This window comes from Ichthyophthirius multifiliis (genome assembly GCF_000220395.1).
Source record: "Ichthyophthirius multifiliis unplaced genomic scaffold scaff_1120509249393, whole genome shotgun sequence".
Taxonomy (NCBI): Eukaryota; Ciliophora; class Oligohymenophorea; order Hymenostomatida; genus Ichthyophthirius; species Ichthyophthirius multifiliis.
The window spans coordinates 180,789-207,441 of NW_004087746.1; the positions used below are offsets into that span (position 1 = coordinate 180,789).

The 26,653-nt window shown below is 15.7% G+C and overlaps 5 protein-coding genes and 1 non-coding gene across 6 annotated transcripts, besides 23 other annotated features; 4 read left to right on the plus strand and 2 right to left on the minus strand. All coding sequences in view use genetic code 6, as the record gives it.

The window, feature by feature from the left end:
* Positions 1-1,631: 1,631 nt before the first annotated feature.
* Positions 1,632-3,414, plus strand: IMG5_000940 (hypothetical protein; the record flags this gene model as incomplete). Its single annotated transcript, XM_004040122.1, is given in 9 exon segments — positions 1,632-1,703; positions 1,767-1,882; positions 1,934-2,100; positions 2,144-2,266; positions 2,309-2,474; positions 2,539-2,683; positions 2,747-3,049; positions 3,101-3,386; positions 3,401-3,414. 9 exon segments carry the CDS (start codon positions 1,632-1,634, stop codon positions 3,412-3,414), a joined length of 1,392 nt encoding a protein of 463 aa, XP_004040170.1.
* Positions 3,415-3,760: 346 nt separating this feature from the next.
* Positions 3,761-3,807: a microsatellite.
* A 1,263-nt stretch (positions 3,808-5,070) lies between these two features.
* Positions 5,071-5,111: a microsatellite.
* A 1,984-nt stretch (positions 5,112-7,095) lies between these two features.
* Positions 7,096-7,156: a microsatellite.
* Positions 7,157-7,374: 218 nt separating this feature from the next.
* Positions 7,375-7,433: a microsatellite.
* Positions 7,434-8,309: 876 nt separating this feature from the next.
* Positions 8,310-8,358: a microsatellite.
* Positions 8,359-8,799: 441 nt separating this feature from the next.
* Positions 8,800-8,851: a microsatellite.
* Positions 8,812-8,852: a microsatellite.
* Positions 8,853-9,402: 550 nt separating this feature from the next.
* Positions 9,403-9,433: a microsatellite.
* A 2,376-nt stretch (positions 9,434-11,809) lies between these two features.
* IMG5_000950 (hypothetical protein) lies at positions 11,810-14,066 on the minus strand (the record flags this gene model as incomplete). The annotated part of the gene is made up of 2 exons (XM_004040123.1): positions 11,810-12,849; positions 12,920-14,066. 2 exons carry the CDS (start codon positions 14,064-14,066, stop codon positions 11,810-11,812), a joined length of 2,187 nt encoding a protein of 728 aa, XP_004040171.1.
* Positions 14,067-15,217: 1,151 nt separating this feature from the next.
* Positions 15,218-15,270: a microsatellite.
* Positions 15,271-15,384: 114 nt separating this feature from the next.
* Positions 15,385-17,209, plus strand: IMG5_000960 (protein kinase domain protein; the record flags this gene model as incomplete). Its single annotated transcript, XM_004040124.1, has 2 exons — positions 15,385-15,610; positions 15,669-17,209. 2 exons carry the CDS (start codon positions 15,385-15,387, stop codon positions 17,207-17,209), a joined length of 1,767 nt encoding a protein of 588 aa, XP_004040172.1.
* A 100-nt stretch (positions 17,210-17,309) lies between these two features.
* Positions 17,310-17,351: a microsatellite.
* Positions 17,352-17,439: 88 nt separating this feature from the next.
* Positions 17,440-17,501: a microsatellite.
* Positions 17,440-17,503: a microsatellite.
* Positions 17,448-17,539: a microsatellite.
* Positions 17,514-17,548: a microsatellite.
* A 163-nt stretch (positions 17,549-17,711) lies between these two features.
* IMG5_000970 (hypothetical protein) lies at positions 17,712-18,317 on the plus strand. Its single transcript, XM_004040125.1, has 4 exons — positions 17,712-17,818; positions 17,877-18,014; positions 18,070-18,101; positions 18,174-18,317. Exons 1-4 carry the CDS (start codon positions 17,765-17,767, stop codon positions 18,286-18,288), a joined length of 339 nt encoding a protein of 112 aa, XP_004040173.1. The 5' UTR covers positions 17,712-17,764; the 3' UTR covers positions 18,289-18,317.
* A 46-nt stretch (positions 18,318-18,363) lies between these two features.
* Positions 18,364-18,426: a microsatellite.
* A 2,052-nt stretch (positions 18,427-20,478) lies between these two features.
* Positions 20,479-20,938: a microsatellite.
* Positions 20,816-20,895: a microsatellite.
* Positions 20,939-21,458: 520 nt separating the features above from the next.
* Positions 21,459-21,487: a microsatellite.
* Positions 21,488-22,739: 1,252 nt separating this feature from the next.
* Positions 22,740-22,788: a microsatellite.
* A 31-nt stretch (positions 22,789-22,819) lies between these two features.
* Positions 22,820-23,298: a microsatellite.
* A 222-nt stretch (positions 23,299-23,520) lies between these two features.
* Positions 23,521-23,554: a microsatellite.
* Positions 23,555-23,906: 352 nt separating this feature from the next.
* Positions 23,907-23,946: a microsatellite.
* Positions 23,947-24,094: 148 nt separating this feature from the next.
* Positions 24,095-24,166, plus strand: IMG5_000980. The gene has a single exon. It is a non-coding gene; the product is annotated as a tRNA-OTHER (tRNA).
* A 10-nt stretch (positions 24,167-24,176) lies between these two features.
* Positions 24,177-24,217: a microsatellite.
* Positions 24,218-24,338: 121 nt separating this feature from the next.
* Positions 24,339-25,650, minus strand: IMG5_000990 (ribosome maturation protein SBDS, putative; the record flags this gene model as incomplete). Its single annotated transcript, XM_004040126.1, has 2 exons — positions 24,815-25,650; positions 24,339-24,718 (listed from the first exon to the last, which is right to left on the minus strand). The coding sequence occupies exons 1-2, from the start codon at positions 25,635-25,637 to the stop codon at positions 24,339-24,341; spliced, it is 1,203 nt and encodes a 400-aa protein (XP_004040174.1). The 5' UTR covers positions 25,638-25,650.
* Positions 25,651-26,653: the final 1,003 nt, after the last annotated feature.

A 26,653-nucleotide genomic window follows, 5' to 3' on the forward strand; every position in this document is an offset into this window, starting at 1 on the left:
CTTATATTTTTTAAAAATTAAATTAATTTTTTACAAATTATATGTTTAAATATATATTTTTTATAAAAGTAGTTAATTTGATATTTTCCAAACATTGTTTTTGTAAATCGAAATAATTAAATTATATCTACAAAAAACAAAATTCAAAATTAAATAAATTTTAAAAAAATAATTAAATTAAATATTAATAATCATTTTTTATTTAAAATTATTAGTAAAATATAAATAGTTTATTTTAATTTTTTTTTGAAATATTTTTATTTAAAAATAATTAATAAATGAAAAAAGCAATTATTCTTAGTTTTATAATAATAATATAGATCATTTAAAATATTTTTTGTGAATATGAAAAACTAGAAATATATTAAAGTATATTAAATAATAATAATATTATTTATAATATATCATGTTAAACTAAAAAAAAAATTGTATCTTTAATTTGTATAATAGCGTTATATAAATGTATATAGTTTAATAAGATAATAAACCATAAATAGAAATATAATAATTTAGTTAATATTTAGGGTAGGATATATATAAAAAAAGTTTGATATAGATATTGTAAATAGATTATAATCAAAATATTTTTAATGCAAAATTTAATTTTTAAAATATTAATGAATTATTTAATTATTAAATAATATATTTTGGATATAATTTAATTTAAAATAAGGATGTAAATACTTTATCTAATTATAATTAATTTATAAGCTTTATAAAATCAAATTTAAATCCATATATTCAGAAACATGCTAATAATTGTAAATTAAATTTATAAAAAATAAAATATTAATTTTTTTCAAAAAATTATAAAATTATTATATTTATTATTTTCAAAATAAAGAAAAATTTATTTATTCTATTATTATTTCTAATTAAAATGAAAATTAATTAAGTTTAGTTAACGATTAAAATAATTTATTTGAATATAATAATTTTATTATGGAAAATGGAGAAAGCCTTTAATAATAAAGTATTACTTTGAAAATTTAAAAAAAATTAAATAATTTTAATTTTGATTTAAATTGTAATATATTTGAATAATTCTTTATAATATTTAATAATATTAATATAATTATCTATTATAATTGGAAACAAAAATAGTTGTTATTAAAAAATGATTCTTTTAATTAAAGTAATTAAAAAAGCTTAAAAATCTATATAATATTTACATAGATGTAAAATTAGTACTTTAAGAATATACAATATAACAAAATAATATACAAATAATTTTTGGTTTATTATATTTAGAAAAATAAAATAATTAAGATTTATATTCTTAGCATATCAATGAAAAACTTTTAGATAGAATTTTAGAATATGATATATAAGAAAGATGGCCTGAAATCGTTAAAAAATCTCATGCGATAATTTTATTTATTTTTTGGGGATTTTTATTAGATTTTGGAGTTTTCGTAGTTCGTTATTTTAAAGCGTATAAAAAATATTTAAGAATACATGCTTCGATTTTCGCAATTACAAATCTTTGCTCTCTAGTCGTAATATTTATTAAAATAAGTTAAAGAAAAATGCAAATTGGTGATATTTAATCTTAAAGTTTTAATGAAATATTTCATTTTGGATTAGGAATAACTATTATTGTTTTGTTAGTTATTTAACATATCTTAGGTATGATTGTTAAATTAAATATAGAAAACGAAAATGGTTCCGAAAATGTCCATAAAATTAAATTTATTCATAAAGTAATATTTTTTATTATTTTAAAATTTAAATATTTATTTTTGATTTTTTTTTAAAATAAAAAGATAAATGGATATTTAGTTTACATTGTTACTAAAATTAACCTTATTATTGGAGCAGATATGTATGAGAAAAAATATATAATTTATGAAAATAATATAATGGGATAAAAATATTGGTGGTATTGTTTTATATTTAATATTTACTTTTGTATGTATTATAAATATTATAGGGCTAAAGCTATTGGTGGACTTTATATTTTTTAAATTTTTATAAGAATAATTTTTGAAATTGTATATTAAATAGAACCTGATATATTAAAAAGGAAAAAATCTGAATATAAAGAAATCGAAAAATCAAAAGAATAAGATGAATTAATGGAAAGGTTAAATAATAATGGTATTTTTATTTAGTAAATTTAAATTAATTATTTTTATTTAAGTTCCCATCCATGAAATTAACAAAGAATTTCCAAATCTCTTGTATTTAATTTTAGGAAAAAGTGTATATGATGTTACTGAAATTTAGCATCCAGGAGGATAGTTTATTTTGAAACACTTAAAAGGTGATAAAATTATTATTTTTTTTATTTTTATATTATTAAAAGGCAAAGAAATAAGCCGTTATTTTTACGGAGGATACTAATGTGAATAAACTAAAATGCAGCCTTATAGGCATTCACTTTATGCTAATAATTTTATCTAAAATTTCTATATTGGTGATATAAAAATTGATTTTAATCCTTTTATTTAAATAGAAAATGTATCTTAACTGTAAATGTTTAAATAATATGTTTTTTTTTTATCTAAAAAATAAAATATTTAATATTAAAAATAGGGAAAATTCTTTACCAAAAGAGTGTTGGATATTGGAAGAATCAAGAGAAATAACATAATAATATAAAGTACTTTTATTCCATAACAGACATTATAAAATAAAAAATTATATTCCTGGAGTTAGATGGTTTGGAAAAAGTGCTACTGTATATAGTTTTTTTTTATTAAAAAATAATTATAATATTTTATTTCATATAAATAAATAATAGATATAACCATATATTGATTCCTTTAAAATAAGCCCTAGAAATTATTCAATAGTAATTGCATATACTGATGATAATATAGCTTACAGGATAGAATTAATGCGTTATTTTTAGTATAAAATGATGGAAATTTCGAATATTAGTTAATTATCGGTTAACGGAGTATAAAATGTTCCTTAACTTAGTAATGAATATTCGACCTTGATTCCTTTTTTGATTAAAAAATATACAAAAAATACACTTAATGGCTTATCCAAATTCTTGCATATAGGATGTCATAAATTATATAATATAGATGGTCCAATTGTATTTTTTATTTATTTGAAAATAAAATAATTTTTAATTAAAATTATATAGGGGTAAGGTTTACAAATAAATGAATTTAGTGATGGAGATCATATTATATTTGTTGCAGGGACTGGAGTTTTACCTTTTATAGATTTACTTGATTATTTATTAAAGAAAGTTATTTATACAGTAATAAAAGCTAACTTTGGTTAATAAGAAGCTAATTTAATAAATCCTTATGGAGAAAAGTATGAATAAACTTTATAGAATAACTTCAGAATAAAGTTTTATGGATGTTTTGAAAGCAAAAGTATGTTCTATGGTTATTAAATTGTATCAGATCTTTATATGTATTGTAATTAATTTTAGTTACATTGGTTTGATTCTTTAGTTAGATTTGCTAATAATGATAATGATAATATATAACCTATTACCAAATCTTATTTTAATTTTGAGTTTATTGAATAAGTTATTTAATAAAGCAATTAAACCAACTTTTTGTCAAAAGTATTTATTTGTGGACCTCCTGAATTTAATAAAAATATTAATAAAATTCTGATTAAACTTGGGTTACCAAATGAAAAAATATAGATTCTTTGATTTTTTTATTATTTCTATAATATTAAAATTTGAAAATTTTTTTATATAAATATTATATATATTTTTTTATTTTTCTTTATTGTTTATTATTTATAAAAATAATTTTATATATTTATATAGTATACATATAAAATTATTTTATTAATTTTTTTAAAAATTTTTTATTTCTTTATTTATTTAAATTTTTGTTTTATTAAATATATATTTATTCTTAACAAATATAAATTTGATTTATATTTAACTATCATAAATCAATTATTTATTTTTAAATTAATTTTAATTGAAAACAACTAGAAAGACTATTTAAAAAATATGGATTAATAAGATTAATAAAATAATATAGACTAATATTAATATTAAAGCTAAGACTAAAGTACTTTAGCAAATATTAATTACGAATTTAAAAATCTATAAACTCGTTTAGAAGAAGTAGAAAAGAAAAACGTATCAATTTTAAGTTAGCTAAACTTCATTTAAAATAATCCATCTTAAAACTATTAATAAAATATTAATTATATGGCAAAATAATATTAATCACATTCCCCTAAAATTAAGAAATTAAATATAAAATGTTAAATTTAAAGAACATAACCTAAATGTTATATTCAAAAGTATTTAAAATAAAAAAATATACATATAAATTTATAATTAATATATATAAAAGCAATTAATAAAGTTTACAAAAAAGGAATTAGCAAAAAAAAATCGAATTACATAAAAACAGTTTCATTGAATAAAAAAATATGAATAGTGAAATATTAGTTAAAACTCCAAATACTTCAAAAAATGCTTAAGAAAATAATAGGAATCATCAAGTAAGCAATTCCATGTCGAAAAAAAAAAATTCTGACTAAATTTAAAATACTAATATTATGAATTCTTCTGTTTGTATAAATCAATTAAAAAAGGAAATTAAATTCTTAAAAAGTTAAATTATAAATGCTGAATAATCTTTAGAAAAATAAATTAAATAAAATTAAGAGTTGCATAAAATTTTAACCGAAAATGAATAATATTATCAAAATTCTATTTAAGAAAAAATGCATGATTATAATTTAGAAATAGAACAAAATATATAATTATAATAATAAAAGTCTAATATTGAATATAAATATTAAAAGCAAAAAAAGAATTTATAAAAACTTTATAAAATAATTACTGAAAAAGAAAACGAAAATAAATAAATTAACTAATAAATAGAATTGTAAATTTCAAATATAAAAGAAAATGCAGAAAATTAAATTATTTAATTAGAAGAATAAACGAATTAGAAAATTCAGAAAATTTTTGAATGTTTAAATAATAAAGAGAATGAAATTAAAATATTATAAGTATATAAAATAAATAAATAAATATATTATTAATATTTATTAAATTTTTAAAGAATAAAATTTAGTTTTTCTCATCTCTAAAATAAAATTCTTTAGTTGATTGCATATATTAAATATATAATAATTTAAATTAATTATAAACTAATTTATAATATAGTAAAAGTAATTTACTTGAATAAAATTAAATTAATTTTTTAGATAATATATTAGAATTGAAAGAAAAAAAAGAATATATTTTAAATGATTTAAAATAAAATAAAAATTAAAAAAATTAACAATAACTTTTAGAAATGATTTAATTTTTAGATTAATAAATAAATTAAATATAAAATAATAATATCGATAAAAAATAACTTATTATTAAAATTGATTAATTATAATAAGAAAAATAAAATCAATCATAAGAATTTAATAATTATTTTAAAAATAAAATAAGTATTTTATTAAATCAAAATATTGATAATTTAAATGAAGGATTTAAACTATTGGAATAAAAAATATAAGAAAATTCTACTCCAAAAACATTTAAATAAGTAGAATGCTAGTATTAAGAAGGGATATAAATAAATAAGTGTAATGAACTTTTGCCAGAATTATAAAATAATAATTCTAATTTATAATAACAAATTTATAATTCTTAACAATAAAATTAAGAGACGATAAATTAAATTTAAAATTATGAATAAACTATAGAAAAATTAAATATTTAGAATCAAAAAAATTTAGAAAATATAGAAATTTTATAAATATAAATATAAGAATATAAAAATATTAATGAAATAATTTAAAACAAAAATGAATGCTAAAAAAACAACGAAAACTTATCTAAAATTTTAATCTTAAAAGAATAATAAATTGAATAATTAATTTTATAAATAAATAAATACTAAAATGAAGGAAATGCAACTTTAAATTAAAAGATATTAAATTTATAATAAATAATATAAGAATAATAACATATAAATCAAGAAACAAATAAATAAAATTAATCATTAAAAGAAGAAAATATTAAATTAAATAATTAATATTAGACAATATAAGAACAATTAAATAAATAAAATAATTTAATAATTGATAAAGAAACAGATTATAATTTGATAAAATAAAAACAAGATATAGATAATAATTAAAAAGAAATATTATCATAATAATAAAAATAGTTTATAAATAATCGAAATTCGGATTAAGACTAATTAAAAAATGAATTTGAAAATTTCAAATAATAGTATTATTTTATAGAAGGGTAAAACTTAAAGCTTTCAGAAAAAAATAATAATTTAGAGTAAAAAATAATTAGGTTAAATGATTAAATACAAGATAAATAATTAAAAATAGAAGATTACAATTAATAAAATGAATAATTATAATAAAAAATACAAAATTAAAATATTTTATATTAAAAAACATAAAATGAATTTTAGGTATTATTAAAAGAAAACAAAAATTTGATTGAATAAATAGGATAAAAATAAAATATTATTTTTGAATAAGAAAAGTTAATTAAATAATTATATGATGTTTAGAAACAATAAAATGATTAAAAATAAAATGCCGATAAAAATATTTAACAAGTTTAATAAATGAATAGTTTAATAGAATAATTAAAATAAGAAATTAAATAAAAAATTGAAAATATTTAATAAAACGAAAGAAGTTTATAAAAAAATTAAGAAATTAATTAATAATAATTATAATATATTAATGAAATGGAATTAGAAATTATTAATTTAAAAGATTAAATGAATAATTAAAATAAATTTGTTTATGAATTGTAAAATAATTAGGAAAAAAATTATTATGAAAATATTTAATTAAAAGATGATATTAATAAAAAGAATTTAATTATTGAAAATTTATAAAAAAAAAATTAGGATTAATTTATTAAATATAATGATGAAATTTAACGAGAACTTAATAAACAAGAAGAAGAAGAAGATTAAATTAAATAATCTTAATAAAGAAATAAAGAAGATTTATAAAATGAATTAAACAATAAAATTAAAGATTTAATATAGTAATTAAACTAATAAAATGTCGAATAAAAATAATATTATTCGCAAAACAAATAACTCAATATATAATTATAAGAACTGTAGAAAGAAAATACATAATTATAAAATTAAATGAATGAATATAATATAAAAAATATAAATAATATATAAAAATAAAATAATTTAGAATAATAAATATAATAAGACTTGGAATTAATTTCTGAATTATAATTGAAAATCGAATAATTAAAAGAATAAAATTAAGAATAAGAAAATTAAATTTAATAATAAAATTAGTTATAAGAATATTATAATCAAAATATATAATTATTTCTAGATATTTAAAAATAATACTAATAATAAATAAATTAAATATAATCTTTAAATTGTTAAAATTTAATTCTAAATGACTAAATTAATGAATTAAAATAAATTAATTTAAATTAAAGTTAGTAATTAATTTAAATAAATAAATTAAATGAACAACTATTATTAGAAAAAGATAATATTATAAAAAATTATAATACTTAAATAGCAGAATATAAATAAGAAATTTAAACTTTATTAAATTAATATGATAAATTCGAATAAGAAATAATTATAAAAAATGATAAAATTTAAATTTTAAAATAATAAATATATGATATTAATATAATTAACTAAAAATTAAATTAAGAAAAAGCTTAAATCAGAATAGAATTTCAAAAGTAAATTGATATTTTAGAAAAATAATTATATGAAAAACCTTAAATATAAACTAATTTATGTGAAGAGAAAGCTACGTAAGATATATAATTTGTGAATTAAAATAATGAATTTATTAATTAATAATAATAATAATAATATGAAGAGAAAATATAATAATTAAATGAATAAATTTAAAACTTAAAATACAAAAATGAATAAAAAATAGAAAAATAAAATATATTAATTTAAGAATAGGAATAATTAAAGGAATTACTTTAAAAATAAATGAAAGAATAAATAAAAGATAATAATTAACAAATAGAAAATATAAAACAATAAAATAAATAAAAAATAGATGAATAATTAAAAGAATTTGAAATTTTAAAATAAGAAAATGAAGAATTGCAAAATTAAAAAGATTAATTAGTTAAATTAATTGAATAGGTTAAATAAGGATATTTATAATAAATTTAATTACAAAAAAATGAAAATTTACAATATTCTTTATAAATTTAAGAATAAGAGACAATTAAAAATAATCTATAATAAAAAATTGATGATTTTTAATACGAAAAAATACAGTTTTTACAAGAAATTAATGCCCTCAAAAATCGAAGTTGCGAATATTTTAATTAACTCATTGAATAAAATAAAGGATTTAATGAATAAAATTAAAATTATAAAAATTAAGATACAATTAATATATTAAAATAAGATAATTTGAATTTGCATATAGAAAATAAATAAATAAATAATGAATAGAATTAATAAATATAAAATTTAATAAAAGAAAAAAATTAGTTATAATAAGATAATGAGTAAATTTAATAATTAAATAATCGTTTAAAAAATGATATTGATAATTTATAAAAAGAAATAGATGATTTAAAAGATAATCTATATATTGAAAACATATAGAATGAATAAAATATTAAAAAACTAAGTATAGAATATTAAAACTAAATAAATTAATTTAAAAATTAAATTAATTTACATTTAGAAACTATTTAAATGCAATAATAACAAATTTAAAAATTTGAAGAGAAAAATTTAAGTTATCTATCAAATTTAGATAATAAAAATGATGTAAATAATTAAATAGAAAATTTAGAGCAATAAATTTAATAAAAAAATACACTAATTTAAGAAAAGAATTAATAATTATAAAAATAAAATGAAAAAATTGAAAATTAAAATATTGAAAATCAAAATCAATAAATCGAAATATAAAATTTAAATGAAAAAAATAAAATATTTAAAGAAGACTATTAAAAATAAATATAATTTATAAAAAATTTATTATTAAAAAACGAATAATTAAGAGAAAATTATAATGAAAATTTATAAAATACAATCGAAAATTAATAATAATAAGATGATATATAATTATTAATAAATTAATTTAATATATATATATTATAATTGTAAGATATAATAATAAACTAAGAAGTTAAATTAAAATAAAATATTGAAAATTTATAAGAATAGGAACATACAATATATGATTTAAATTAAAAATATATTGATGAGGTTAACAATAAAGAATAGGAAATAAAAAATTTAAATTAAAAGTTGTAAAATAAAATTGTTTAAATAAGCCGTTTAGATGAATAAAATAATAAATTTTAACAAGAATTAAATTAAAAGGAAACCAGTTAGAAATAATTTTAAGAAAAATACAATGAAAAATTAAAATAAATTTAATAAAAATTCATTTTATGTGAGAAAAGATTATTAGAAAATGAAAATAATAATTTATCTTAATTATAAAAGGAAAAATTATAAAATGAAAATCTTAAATAAGAAACAGAATTTTTAAAACTTACAATTTAAAATTTATTATAATAAAATGAGAAAACACCTTTAGATAAAAATAAATTAATTGAACAATTTTAATTATAATTAAATCAATTGCATATAATTATTGATTAATTAAAGGATGAAAATTAATAAATTTAAAATTAAAATGAAAAAACATAATAAGAAAATTAAATATTAATTAAAGAAATCAAAAAAATGAATGAATAAATTATAATAATACAACAAGAAAATCAAATAATGAAATAATAAAATAAAAATACAGTTTAAGAAGTTATTTAAAGAGAAGAAGAAAATAATTTAAATGAAATAATAGTTTAAAAGACTTCATAATAATAAGTAGAAAACGAAGAAATAATAGACGAAAATCAAAAAGTAAAAGAATAAGATGAAAAAATAAAAGAAGAATACAATAAAATAATTATTTAATAATAAATAAATAATGCAGAAAATTAAAAAAAAGAAAGCCTTATTAATTAAATGGAATAGTAAAACTAAAAATAAAATTTATAATCACAAATATTACTCCAGTAAGAAATTTTAAAACTTAATAAAATACTTGAATAGTAAAGTCAGAAAATAGAAGCTTTAAATGATCAAATAAAATACTTAGATTAAATAAATATTAATATAAAAAATTTTTACTAAGAGTAAATATTAAATCTATAGGAAGAAAAGAAAAATAATTTGCTTTAAAATTAACTAGAATAATTTGAAGATTCTTATTAATAAATAAAAGATCTAAATAAAAGTGAAACTAATTAATTATAAAATTAAAGTATTTAATGTGATGATGAATATTTTAATGATATTTAAGATAAATATTTGAAATCTAAATAACTTTTGGAAGAGAAATACGAAAGTGAAGTTATTATTGGAAATATACTAGAGAATATTATTGATGGTAATAAAGTTAATTTCACTAGTTTAAATAATGATAGGATTAAAAATTATTTTATTTAATTATAATAATTAATAAAATAAAATGAAGAGTATTTTGTTTTTTTAATATAATTTTATTTTAATATATTATGTATTAATTAATAGAAGTTAAAATACTTACAAAATTTAAATTTAATAATATTAGAATTTAAAAAAAACAGAAGTAAAATATAAATAGATGGATAGAAATAGTTATGAAAAATACAGTTAACATGATTTAAGTAAAGATTCTTAAAGTCTTTCAAAATCTAAAGTTAGAGATCAGGAAATTAATTAAGATCATAATTCTATAGTAAAACATATAATTAATAAAAAATTATTTTATTTTATTTTAAAAATAAAGAGTTATAGTTAAATGAATGATATAAGCAAATAAAGTTAATTTTAACTATATTAAGATGATTTGAATTCTTACAAAAATGAAATAGTAATGTTGCAATAATAAGTTAACGATTTAACTTAAGAATTACTTGATAATGAACATGATCAAAATAAATAAATGCTAGAACAAAAAAGAAAGAACTTATAAATTAATGATTTAGAGCATAAAATAGATGAATTATAGAATTAGATAAAGTATTTACAAATAGAAAATTAATAACTTAAAGACTTAAATATAGTGCCTTAAAAATCAAAAGAACAAAAAGATACTAAAACTGCATAAAGTTTTGACTAAGTTGATTATGAATACTCTTTAAAACATTAACTTAAAAATATATTGCCTTAATATATTTAATCTTTTATTGATACAAAGTAATATTTCATATAAAGTTTATTTTTTAAAATTATTTTAATTATAGAGATAATAAACAAAAAATTGAAAACGAAAACTATTTTAACCTTCTAACAAATATGCTTGAATTTACTGACTAAGAAAAACAAAATTTTAGAAATAAAATCGGAAAACCTAAGCATAAAGAAAATACAAGTATATTAGGTTTTTTTAAATAATGAATGAAATTGTATATATAAATAAAACTTATATATATATTTTTTTTAATAAAATATTTAAATATACACAAACATTTAACTATTTTATATGTAAATAATAGTTATATCCGAATGATAACAAAAGTATTAAATACATTATAAATATATATAAAAAAAAATGTTATATAAAACAAAATATCAACTATTAAAAAAACTATATTAAACTTTTGAATAATTTTTAGTATAAAATCTATTATTAAGCTTTCCAAATTTTGTAGTTGTTTTATTATGTATATAAGTTTTTCTTTTCTTTTTTTTAGATTTTAGAATACTTAACAGTACCTATTTTAAATTTCCATTCGGAAAATAAATTCTAAAATTTTTCTAAGCATCAAAATCTAGAGCATAAATTTCCTCATTAAATTAATCAAAAATATTAAATTGTATTTTATTTAAATTATTATTTATTTATTGTAAAATCAAATTACTAATTTTTTCTTCTATTGAGTTATTATTACTTGTGTATTCTTTTTTGTTTATTTTATCTTAAACAAATAATTGTATTTCTTTTATGGATTTTCTTGTTTCAGATTCTTTTTTTGGAGGAATTTCTTTTTTTTTTTTTAAATACTTTAGTTTTTAAAAATTTATTTTTTTTAAATACGAATTTAAATCTATGCTTATTTTTTTAGTTATTAATCTGTCTATCTTTTTATTTATATATTAATAAAAATAATACAAGTTAATAAATTGATATTTTATAACTCTTTTTTGATTTCTAATTAGTTTTTGTTTCCTTAGGAATGTTTAAAATTATCATTAGAATTTATTTATTCCGAATTAATTATAATACTATTTTTAAAATTCTTTAAAGTTTACTTGCAAATATCATTTACATTATTTTCAATACTAGTAGAAGAAAGAGAAGAGTTAGAATTATCTCTATTTTTAATTACCTTATCTTATATATAATTATCAGATAAACTTTAATCTAAATCCATACTATTATTATTGATATCAATATATTTAATTAAATTAAACAATTCTTAATTATTTTTGATTTAATTTACACATAATTCACATGATTTTATTAATTGAATGGTCTTTATAAAATAAAAACATTTCCTAAAAAATGGCTTTCTTGATATTTAGATTTAGTTTCTTAGATGCTTTAATATAGTAAGTTATTTATTTTTGTTTATATGTATCTGTTCACATTCGTTTTCTCTATGATATCTACTTTTGCATATTAAACATTATATATTTGTATATATAGATCCATTTCTAAATATAAGTTAATCTTTTATCATATTGAAATATTCATAATCGTCAGCATATTTTTGAATTGTTTATATAAATTTATCTCTCTGTATTTTGTATATTGTTGTAAAATCTGCTGAACGAGTTTAATATTCGTGTTATTTTCCTGTAAAAAATTAATATTCACTAAAGCAATCACCTTTTTCTAATACTTTTACTAATACTATTTTTGCATTTTCTTATTAATGTTCTATTTATACTTAATTTTTTTAAAAATAAAATAAAATAAATATTATTTTTTATTTATTTATTTTAAACAAACAAAAAACCTTTTCCTTTAGAAATCCAATAAATAGCTAAATTATCATATTAATAATGTTTATAAATAATTTCATTGGGAAGAAAACATTCTTCTTAAATAAAAGGAATGACTTCCTAAATAATTTTCTGAGAAAAATTAGTAGAAATCAACTTAAACTTTTAAATAATTTTGGAATTAATTTCCACATTAATATCATCTTTTAAATTTTAAGGCAATTTATTAAGAACTTCAATAGAGTTTTTATTAACTTAAATATCTCCTTTTTCTTAATATAAGTATTCTAGAAAATTAGATACTTTCTATTATAAACTTTTTTTTAGGTTATTTTTCCTCATATAAATATTAATAATTTCAAGATCTCTTTTATATTCTTTTTGCTTTCTATTTTATTCATCTAAAATAACCCCTATGCAATTCATTGTATATGCAAAAGTTCCCATAGTAGCAAACATAATAACTGATTAGAAAATTATTTCTATATTATTTGAACCTTTAGGTCCAGCCAAAATAATAATGGTAGTAGTTGACCAGTAAAAAGATTCAATATATCTAGAATACCATTATGAGTCTACTAAATTAAGATCATGTAACCATGTATTATTTTTTTCGAAATAATTGGTTTCTATCTAAGCAAGTAAGTGCCAAGCCACAGCTACTATATGGCAAATAATAATAAGTTTAAAAATCAATTTTAAAAGTTAATAGATATAATCTGCTTTGGCAGTTATATATAATAATTAATCAACTTTATTTAGTATTTTATTAACAGAAATAGCTTTCAAAAAATAAATTAAATTTAAAAAATATACTACCAAATTACTGCTATTTTTCTAATTATACATTATTATTTATGATAAAATAAGAGTTGCTAAATAAAAAAGATCATAAAAAAAATTAAAATTTAAAGTATTTAATAAAATTAATTATTTGTCTTATATTATTTCTCCTTTATCGTAATAACCAACGAAAAATCTCAAAAGAATTTCTTAAAAATTAACTATTATGCCTATTATTTATAAACTTATAGATATTTCATTTTCTTAAAAAGAATAGAAAATTTTAAATGTATAAAGATAGAATAATGAAATATTAATTAATATGCAAAATAAATTTGATAATATATTTATTATACTTGTAGGCAATATAACAGGCATTAAATAATATAATTTAACAATATATTTTTTTATTTTTTAGAATATTAAACTTTATTAACATAAATTTAGTATATGTTACTTTTTTTGAAGATTTTATGTATATTTATATTAAAAACTTAAATCATTTATCAGTTAAATTTACTTTTCTGTAATGTTTTTGAATTTTTAAAAATTCGTTTTTTATATCCAATGTAAGAAATAATTCTTTATTTTTTATTTTGTTTGTTAGTTTTGAAGTGTATTTACTATTTCTGTATACTTTTGCTTTGCTATATTTGAATTTTATCTTATATTATTAGAGTTTCTTGTTAAAACTCTAAATGTATTCAAATCAATATCTTCTATATTAATTTTTTGGTTTATTTGTAATATATCAATATTAGTATTTTCTTTAGTTCTATATAATAAATTATTATTTAGTAAATTTTCATCTTCTTAAATTTTTCTTGACAATTTTAAATCTGTTATGTTTATTTGAAATAATTAACTCAATAATTTAGAATTTTAATTTAAAGAAGATTAATTTATTGCATTTTCTATTGAATTTGATGCATCTATTAATTGAGTTGGCTATTCAAATTTATTTGATATATTTTTCAAATCTTAATGTTAATTCTTATCAAATAGTTATTAAGCTAAACAAAACTTTTACATTCGTTTTATTTTGTTTTAAATTAGTATATATTTTTTTAATTAATTAGTAAGCTTTAATATATATAAGATGCAATTAATTTAATAATTTATTGTTAATTATAATATTAATATAAAATTTAATTTTTATTTGTACATTTATAATGTGTCAATATATTTATATGAATATTTTATAATTATTAGTTTTTATTTTATTATAACTCTAAACACGAAAAAATTCATAATGATTTTTTTTTTTTTGATTTAAAATTAAATATAGAAAAAAAATAAACAAATTAATTATATATAATTTATATTTTATTTTATTTTTATCTTATCTAAATAAATATGTTTAAAATTAAATAAAAAACTATTTATTAAAAATAAAACAAATTATATATAATAAATTTCATAATATTAAAAATATATTTTTTATTTATTTTGAATGATTTTTATTATAATACTGTTTTTTTATTAAAATTATATCTTAAATATATTTTTTTTCTAAGTTTTTATAAAATATATTTTATTTATATTTATTTATTTTCATATTTTATTTAATAATTAACTATTTCCTGAAATTATTTAAAAAATTATAATTAATATTTAATCATTGATATAATTACTAAAATTAAAATAAAAAATAAAAAAAACATATATACTATATATAATAAAAAAAACTAAAAGAATGGAAAATAGTGATTGGGTATCAAAGAAAATAGATAAATATGTAATAGTAAACAAAATACTCGGAAAAGGTGCTTTTGGCACTGTATACAGAGGTTTTTTCGAAGAAGATTAAAACAGGCTAGTCGCAGTAAAATTAATAGCTGTAAAAAGCATATCAGAATCTGAATAAATGCTAAAATTAATTAAACGTGAAATAAGTATCTTATAAAAGCTTGATAATAAAAGTAAAAATATATTTTATTTATTTTAATTAATATATTTTATTTAATTAAAAATTAAAAGATATTGTAAAGCTATACGATGTTGCACGTACGCCTAATAATTTATATATGTTTTTGGAATATTGTATGGATGGTGATTTAAAAGATTATTTAAAAACTAAAAAAAATAATACTTTATCAGAACCTGAAGCTACAATGTTTTTCAAACATATAGTAGAAGGATTTAAAGATTTGCACTAAAACAACATAATCCATCGTGATATAAAACCAGCTAATATTATGCTCCATTAAGGGAGAGCTAAAATTTCTGATTTTGGTTTTTCGAGAACTGTAGAAAATGAAAATTAAGCTGCTTTAATGACTAGATTAGGATCACCTTTATATATGGCTCCTCAAATATTAGAAGGATAACTTTTTTCTTCAAAATGTGATGTATGGAGTGTTGGAATTTTATTTTATGAAATGCTTTACGGAAGAAGCCCTTGGACAGGTACATCATAAGTAAATTTGCTTTAAAATATAAAAAATAAGCCTTTAGTATTTCCTAGTGAACCTGTGCGTTCTGAGAAGGTAAAATTTTTGATAAAAAATATGATTTAACTTAGTGAAAATGATAGATATGGATGGCCTTAAGTATTCTAAAATGAAGTTGTTGTTGGAGATAGGAATAAATTAGAGGCAAGTTTGAAATTAAGTGAGAAATAATAAGATTAATTATAGAAATCTATTACTTTAAATGATGCTTATATCTAGACTAATTTAGTTGCAAATTATTTGAAAAATATTGACGAAAATATCGCTGAGGAACAATAAAATACCCAATAATAAAAAGAGACTAGTGGAAACGTAGTTAATGAAAATTAATCAAATGAGGGTCAATTTGATAATTAGAAAGCTGAATAATTAATTAAAAATTAAATTGATGCGGAAAAAATTCATAAAAATATAATGAAAGTAAATGAATATATTCTTTATGAAAGAAATATAAGCTTCTTTTATAATTATGTTATTCAAAAAATTATTAGAGCTTTCAATGCTAATATTTTATAAACCTAAGGAAATCTTTATTTTAGAGTACTTTTTGCTATATGTAAATGTTAAAATGCTAATTTGGAAAAAGTTTATAATTTATTAAAATCTAAATAAAATACTTTTAATGAAACACTATGGAAATATTATTAATAATCAAAAGAATATATTAAAAGCTTGAAATTATTAGAATAAGATCTTTATCATTCTAAAAAATTTTTTACAGAATTGTTAAAAAAAACCAAAGAAGTTATTGAGCATTCGATTAAAAAAGAACCTAATAATGAACATTTAATAAACTATATGGAAATCTTAAATGAGAAAATTGTTCAAGATAATACTTTCAAATCTAGCTATCAATAGACTATTAATGAATTCTTTAACTATCTAAAGCCTCTTATTTCTAATACTAATTAAAAAGATATTGTTGTTATTGCTAGGTATATTATTATATGTATGAATCCTTATAATGAATTCACTAATGCTGATTATGACTTTAATAAATTTTATGAAGAATTAGAAACTATTGAAATTTAGGCATTAAAAGAATAAGTTAAATAAAAAATTAATTGAAGATAATTTATTTTAGATATTATTTTTTATTTTTATTGATATTTTTTAAATAAATATAATTTTTTTATTTATAATCTATGAAGTTTTTTAAATTTAATGAATATTTATTTTGGTTAATAATATATTTAATTTTATTTAATAAAAATATTAAAAAAATATATTTAAAAGCTTATAAATAAATCTATTTAGTAATAAAAAAAATGTATATAAATAATTTATTTTATTTATACAAAAATAAAATAAAAATAAAAATAAAATAAAAATAAAAATAAAAATAAAAATAAAAATAAAAATTAGTAATAGAAATAATAAATATATAATAATAAATTATATCATAATTGAGAAATATTAAAAAAAAATTAATTAATCATAAAAAAAACAATAATTTATATTATTGATAAATAATTAGATAAAAATAATATTTTATAAATAGATATATCTTTATTTAATTATAAATGTAAATATAATCAATTAAATTTTTTTTTACTATAGTTATTGTATTATTTTTAGTTTAATAAACTTGTAATTTTTTAATTAAAAATCAAATAAAAATGGATGAGAATAAAAAGTAAATCTAATTTGATTATGAAGTTTTTGGAAAAGTTTAAGGTTTATCAATATTTATTTATATTTAAATTAAATATGCTTTAAAACTCATTAAAATCAGGTGTATATTTCAGAAAATATACTAAAGATTAAGCAGATAAATTAGGTTTTTACTATTCATATATATGTTTTAATTTTCTTTTATTTAGGTTTAAAAGGTTGGGTAATGAATACCCCCTAAAATACTGTTGTTGGAACTGTAAGATATCATTTTTAAAATTATAGAGAATAAATACATATTCTATTATAAAAAGGTATAAGGAGATGAGATGAAAGCAAAAGAAATGTTTTTTTTATTATAAAATAAAAAATAATAAATAAAAATTAGAAATTAATAAATATTTAAAATTTTTATTAGGGAAAATTGGCTAAGAAACGTAGGAAGTCCTCAATCAAAAATAACCAAATTAGAAATATAAAATAAAAAATATATTGATTAAATAGAATTTTCTATATTCGAAATTAAAAGGTGAGAATATATTTTTTTATTTTTTATTTTTTTCAAAAACAAAAACTTTAAAAAAATAAATAAATAAACATATAAATCAAAAAATAATTATTTAAAAAAATTATAAATGTAAAAAAATATATATTAAAAAAATTATTTTAAATTTATTATAAATTATAATTTTTTTTATGTTTATAGTCTATTTCAAAATAATAAAATTAATTTATTTATAAGAATAATATATTTATTATATAATGGCGTAGAACCTTAATAGAATACTCCCCTATAAAATAAAATAACTAGATAATTAATAATCTAATTATTATTAAAAATCTAAAATAATTAATATAAATTAAAGTAAAATCGAAAATGAAAGTGATTTAAATTAATAAAATTGTCAATTTTTTTCTACAAGAAATTCAAATCATTAAATATTATCAAATAAATATATATAGTAAACATAAAAAAAATAGTTATAAGAAATTAAATTTAAAAATTTCATTTCTTACCTGAATCAATCGCCAAATTAATTTTAAACATCTTAATAATCTTTTGAATTATTAACATAGCAATTAAAAAAAACTAACTAATTTCAAAGTCTACGAAAAAAAATAAAAGAAATGAATAATTAGCCATCTAATTTTAATAAATATTATAATGAAAAGATTCCTTAAAATTTATAAGTAACACCCGAATCAGAAGAATTTTTAAGAAAAAAATTAATAAAAATGAATATTGCTAAAAAAAATAAAAGTTAATTAATATAACTTAAAAGTAAAAAAAATTAAATTTTTTTATATAATTTATAGATGATTAATAAAAAATGAACGTTAAAATGATATTTTTTTAGAAAAATAATAACAATATCTTTAATTAAACAAAATAACCAAATCATTTATAAAACTTTAATAAACCTGAAAGTTAGATTAAAATTTAAAAGTTTTTAATTTAAAAAAATAAAGATAATAAAGTAACTTAAGAAATAATTTGTAATTATATAAATAAGAACCGAAAATTTTTAAACGGAATTAATAATAGAATAGATGAAGAAAAAGCTAATACCCCTTTTCCTCATTAGTATTTTTAAGCCACTTTTAATTGTATAAAGAATATTAAATATGCACAGAAGTTATATGGATATAATGAACATAATATGTAAAAAAATAATTTATTACTTGAATAAGTTATACTTAATAGGATAAACTTAAAATGAATGAAGTAAAGTTATTAAAAGCATAAATATATATATATATTTTCTTTTTTATTAATTTTTTGTTTGAAATTTTTTTTTCAAAATTATATGAGTTTTTATTTATGTTACATATATATTTAATCGGCTTTTTAAATTAATTTTTCAGTTAATAGTTCGAATTGCTTATGAATTTCTTTTATAAAAAAACTATCATTCAAAATTTCTATTAACTTATTTCTATTACACAATCCTGTAGCAATTCCTTCAGTTTCAGTTTATTATTAAATTTCCTTTTATTAATTTTTCATATGTTTTAAACTTATGGGAGTTTCTAAATTTAAAGGTAAATATTTTTTTAATGTATTATTATTTTATATTTATATGCTTTTATTTTTTAGAAATTCGAATAAAATATAAAATATTAGGCTTGATAAAATAGCTGAGTTTTTATTTAAGATTGGTGTATTTTAAATTAAAAAACATTACCAAGGTTTAATAATTATATTAAATAATCCATATATAATCAAAAAATGTAAAATAATCATTTATTTTTATACAAAAGTTATGTTTACTAACTATCCTATTTTATTAAGTTCTAATCTTTATAATATAAATTTTGGCCAAAATTCATTTAGAGGAAATTCATATTAATTAATTAATTTAGATATGAATATGATAAAAAATGAATTATCATTAACTTTATTTATATTTATTTATAATTATTATATTAAAAAAAATATATGATATTTAATCAATTTTTAATATTATTATGATATTTTTTAGTCCTATATTTTATAAAATTCCAATGCTTTTTGTTCTTAAAATAAATTGGTTAGTTCTTATTAGGAAGAATCAATTACAAATTACATGCAATCTAAAATTGCAATTTATAAATTATCTTGTAAGCTTTCATTGAAAGCATTTCTTTTATTTTTTATTGCTTAATCTATTCTTAACCAGAAATTTTATACAAAAGTTATTTTTTTAATTAGTTATTTTAATTTTTGACTATTTTTTTAATTATTATTTTATTTCTCCTAGTCATCAATTATTTTATTTTATTTCTCCTAGTCATCAATTATTTTATTTTATTTCTCCTAATCATCAATTATTTTATTTTATTTCTCCTAGTCATCAACTGTTTTATTTTATTTCTCCTAGTCATTAATTGCTTTATTTTATTTCTCCTAGTCATTAATTGCTTTATTTTATTTCTTCTAGTTATCTATTGTTTTATTTTATTTTTCCTAGTTATTAATTGTTTTATTTTATTTCTCCTTTTTATCAATTATTATATTTTATTTCTCATAGTTATTAATTGTTTAATTTTATTTCTACTTGTTATCAATTGTTTTATTTTATTTCTCTTAGTTATTAATTGTTTTATTTTATTTCTCTTTGTTATTAATTTTTTTATTTTATTTCTCCTTGTTATCAATTGTTTTATTTTATTTCTCCTTGTTATCAATTGTTATATCTTATTATAAGTTTATATATTATTTATTTCTATGATCATATAATTATGCTATTTTAACATTAAATTTAATTTTGCTTGAGGGAGAATTTAAATTTGAATGAGAAAGGTTTTTAATTTTTTCTTCTTTTACATTAACTTTTACCTTAAATTCGTTTAAATAAATCTTTGAGGCTTAGTAAACTGAATAATTTTACATTTAAACTCTATTAAATTTTTTTTATTAGATAATAATTTTATTTTGAGGATCAAACATATTTCTTTGTTAGATTAACGCGTCTTTTTAATTTAATAATTTTTTTGAAATAAAACTATATGAAATTTTTTTTTTTTAGGTGTTAATATTTAATTTAATTAAGGAAATTTGTAGTTAATAGATTCTTATTATTAATTATTTTAATTAATATATTATTAATTCTTAAGAATTATGTTATTTATTGATTCTAATTTTTAAATATGTCTACTTTTTTATCTTTTATAAATTAAATTATTCATTTTTAATAAATCATCATTCATCTTTTTTTTTATAAAAATTTGTTAAAATAAAATTTGTTAAAAATTTTCTAATTAATAATGAAATAAAAAAAAAATTGATATTTTATTTAAAAATAGACAATTATTTTATAAGAAAAAAAGATATCCGAAAATACAGTAATCAACATAAAACAGCTAAAATTTTAAGAAACAGAACTCATATAGCAAAAGCAGCTCAAATCATTAGAAATCCTACGACTCCAAATCATATGAAAAAAAAATGAACTTTGCTATGAAAAGGCAAGATGACATACTGGAAATATATTAGAGATTAATAAAATACGAGTAAAGCTTACTCAAAAGTACTATTTGAATATTGAATAATTACGCGAACTGTTTCTGGAAAATATAGAGTATGACACTAACCCATTGAGATATTTCAAGTGAAAAAACGTACGAAGCACAATCTTTAAAATCTTAGAGCCCTTTATGAAAAAACTATTAATTTTATTTAAATGAATAACAAAAATTCTCTATAATATTTAGTTAAATTATTGAAAAATAGGTAGTCTGGAGATATAATCTTATTAAAGACAAAAATTCTTAAAAAAATAAGAAGATTATGAAACACTAAACTTTTAAAAGCTAATATAAATAACATTTAGTAACAGCTTAAAAATACAATATATGAAGGACTAAATCAAAGAAAAAATTAAACAAATAAATGACTTAATAAACTTAAATATTAAAATAATATAGAAATAAACTCAATGTTCCGAAAAAATAAAATATGATGTATGTTTTTTATAAAGATATGGAAACAAATCTAATTAATCAGAAATAAAATGTTAAAAAACATATTTTACGTAAATTAAATATCCTTGAATAAGACTGAAAAGATAGTGTAAAAATTTATATGCAGATAAGTTAATTTAATTGTAAATATGATATGATTAAAAATTGGTGAATACACTTATTTGGAAAAAAAAAATTAATTATAATTAAATAAAATCTATAATAGGTAATATATTAACATTTAAAAATAAAACTGTGTAAAAAATATCTAAAGAAATAAATATATTACAAGCTTAATTAGAAATATAATTTTAAAAAACACAAAAAAATAGAAATTAAATACGAAAAAATTAAAAATAAAATGTATAATATATAAATCAAATGAATTAAAAAATATAATAAGAGATTAGAATTAAAAAAAAATTTTATTTCAAAAAAAATATTAAATAAAATAAAAAAATAAAAATGAATTAGATTTTGTATAAAAAAATACTAAAATATAATATATAAAAGATTAGTATGTAATTAGAAAAAATATTAAATATATATATATATATATATATATATATATATATATATATATTTATATAAAAAAAATAATTTTTTTAAATATTTATTTTATTATTATTATTATTATTATTATTATTATTATTATTATTATTATTATTATTATTTTTATTATTATTATTATTTTTATTGTTATTGTTATTGTTATTGTTATTGTTATTGTTATTGTTATTGTTATTGTTATTGTTATTGTTATTGTTATTGTTATTGTTATTGTTATTGTTATTGTTATTGTTATTGTTATTGTTATTGTTATTGTTATTGTTATTGTTATTGTTATTGTTATTGTTATTGTTATTGTTATTGTTATTGTTATTGTTATTGTTATTGTTATTGTTATTGTTATTGTTATTGTTATTGTTATTGTTATTGTTATTGTTATTGTTATTGTTATTGTTATTGTTATTGTTATTGTTATTGTTATTGTTATTGTTATTGTTATTGTTATTGTTATTGTTATTGTTATTGTTATTGTTATTGTTATTGTTATTGTTATTGTTATTGTTATTGTTATTGTTATTGTTATTGTTATTATTTTTTAATTTAAAATAATCAAATTTAATTTGATATAAAATCCTTTTTATTATTATATTAATTATTAATGAAATTATTTTTCATCTTTAATTTTAAATCATTAATATTATAATTTCTAAATAAATTATATTATAATAATCACATTTATAAAAATTTTAAATTATTTACTATTCATATTTTTATTATCTTCCTTTTTCATATATATAGATTAACAAATCACATTATTTTTATTATTTATTTTTATAATATTTATTTAAAAGTATATTATAATAAATTTTATTTAAAAAAAATCATTAAATTTGACTAATTTTATTTGAAATTATTATTTATATCTTTATTAGCAATTAAATTATTATTATATATTTATAATTTTGATATAAATTTTTCTTAAAAATATTTTTTTATGATATCTCTTAATTGCCATTATATATGAATATTTTAACAATAAACAATTTTTCTTATATCTATTTTTTTTTATATTATTCAATTTTAAAGCACAAAATATACTTGCATTTATCCTAAATTTGTTAACAGAGAAACAAAATTTAATTTTTTTTGTTTAATTATCAGCTTTTTTACTATATCTTATTAAAAAAACTAACATATAAAAATATATGATCAATTTTATAAAATATATAATTAATTTTTGATTAATATTTCTTAAAAAAATTATAAAAAATATATTTTTAGAATATAATAATAATTAATATTTATTTAATTTTTTTTATAATTTATATAAATCTTATAATAATCATAAGCTATACTTCGATTAAATAATAAGAACTATTGTAATCTGGTTCCATAGTATAGTGGTTAGTACTGGGGACTTTAAATCCCTTGACCTGGGTTCGAATCCCAGTGGGACCTTATTTTTTTTAATATTTTATAAAAATAAAATATTTAAGAAAATATAAAATAAAATTTTTTGATTTAATTTTATTATTAATACTTAAAATAAAAAAATATATATACTTTTTAATAAAATTTTAACATAAATTTATTTTATTTTTAAATAATTTTTATGTTTATAATTTTTTAATCACTAAAAGTTTTTATCCATTTAATTAACTTTGTATTCAATTTCAGAAAGAGGAGGTTCGTTATTAGATTTTGACTTTAAATTATATAAATGCCATTCAGTTTTAAAATGTTGTCTATATTCTTCGTTTGTATAAAAGTAAGCATCTTTACAAAAAGTGCATTTTTTGCTTCCTTTAATATCTTTTTGTTCATTATGAATAATATTAGCTTCTATTTATTATTAATCTTTAACTATGTTTAATTCTTCTAGTTTCTATTGTAGATTTTTGAATTCTTTTTCTTTTTCCTATTAAGCTTTTAAGTCGATTTAAGGATTTTTTTTTTTTTTTTTTTTTTTTAGTTTATGCTCATTATGTTCACTTTCAGAACTTTAATCTTCTTTATCTTTATCATTTTTTTTATTTTTTTATTTTTTTTTATCATCAATATCATGTTCTTCATGTTTTTTATTTTTATTTTTATTTTTACAATCACCTTTTTCATCAATTTTTTTTTCTTCTTCAGTATTTTATCTTAATTCCAGATTTACAGTTTATACATTCTCAATTTATTAAGTTTAATCATTTTTAACTGTAGTGTCTATTTCTTCTACAAAACAACCTTCTATTTATTCTTTTGCCAAAAGAAGAATATCTCTTAGTTTATTCGACTCAATAATTACTGAAATTTCGATTTTATTTTATGTCTAAATAGTTTTTTAAATTTTAGTTTCTAATATATTTATTGCCTATAACTTTTACAATAGTTCTTCATGTTTTTCTTTTGGGACTGAAACACTCACTAATATATCTGCTCTTTTCATATAATATTTCTTTGTGAGTATTTTTATACATTCTAAGGCTTATTTTTTAGCCGGCTAATCGTTTTTTACTACAAAATTTATACTTTTCATAGCTTATTGAATCTAATTTACTGGAAATTTTCTATTACTGTCTGGATGAACGCATTTTTCTGTTATTATATTCACTATATCATTATATATGTTTGATTGTTAGACTGCTCGCTCTTTTTCACCCATTTATAATTCACCTTTTTCCAATATCAATTTTATTATTTCCATTTTTTTCATGTTCTCGAAATATTTCTATAAATCAGCTTTTTTAGCTATTGTGCCATGGGATGCACTTGTATATATTTCATCAACTTATAAAACTTCAGAAATGTCTTTTTCTACACCGTTTCGCCAATTTATAGCTTTATTTTTGTAACATACTATTTCGAAACTCATTTTGTTTATTTTATATTTTATAAATGCTACATTTGTTAATTGAATTATACCTGTTGGTTGTTTTATCATATTATTTTTTTTATTTTTCTAAATTTATAATTACTTCTATTTTTATTCTAATTAATAAATATATTTAATTAATTATATATCAATATAATTTTTTTTCTTAATATTTTTATATACTAAGAATTTGTTTTTATAATAAATTCTTTTAATTTTTAGTTCCTTTATTTTTAATTTTTACAAATAAATATTTTTATAAATAATTTAACAAAAATAAATATTATAAATCTTAATAATTTTATATTATCAATTTTAATAAAATAGTTTAAAAATAATGCAATCAACATTTTATTTATCATCATCTTAAGCAAACACCATAACTTCCAAAATTTAAGGAATTTCTCTTTTTAAAAGTTTTATTTTAACTTATCCACTTTCTCCTTCTTTTATATTTATTTCTTCATTTAAAATCTACAGTAAATTTTAAATTAAATAATAATAACAAATATATATTTAATACTTATAATATCTAATCATTTTATGATGAAAAGATGTATTTTTTATTAATTTTTTCTTTATTTTTATAAAAAAAGGTTTAAATTAGGTCTTTATTCAAAGGAATATTTATAGAGAATATTTTAGAGACAAAAGGTTTTTCAGTATAAATTCTCACAATCCAAGACTTAATTAACTCATTAGTATACTAATCAACGCAATTTACTCTAATTTTTTAATCTTCAATTTATGAGCTTTAAACTTCCATATTAATAACATTTATTTTCCCCTAAATGAGTTGAAATTCACTATTGTAAGGTTCTTTAAAATAAATAATAGATAGATTTGAAGAAAACAATTTTGCAGTTTTGGCAGAATCAGAATTAATTGTTAATTTTATTTATGACTTTTATTTTATTTAAACTTATAAATCAATACTATTTTTTTAAAAAATTTTTGTGAGTTTTATATTATATTTTACCCTTCTAATGAATATACTTATATTTCCCAATTATTTTACAGTTTTTGGAAAAATATGTCTTCATAGGCTAATACATTAAATTTTATTAATCTTCCTACTTAAGGAA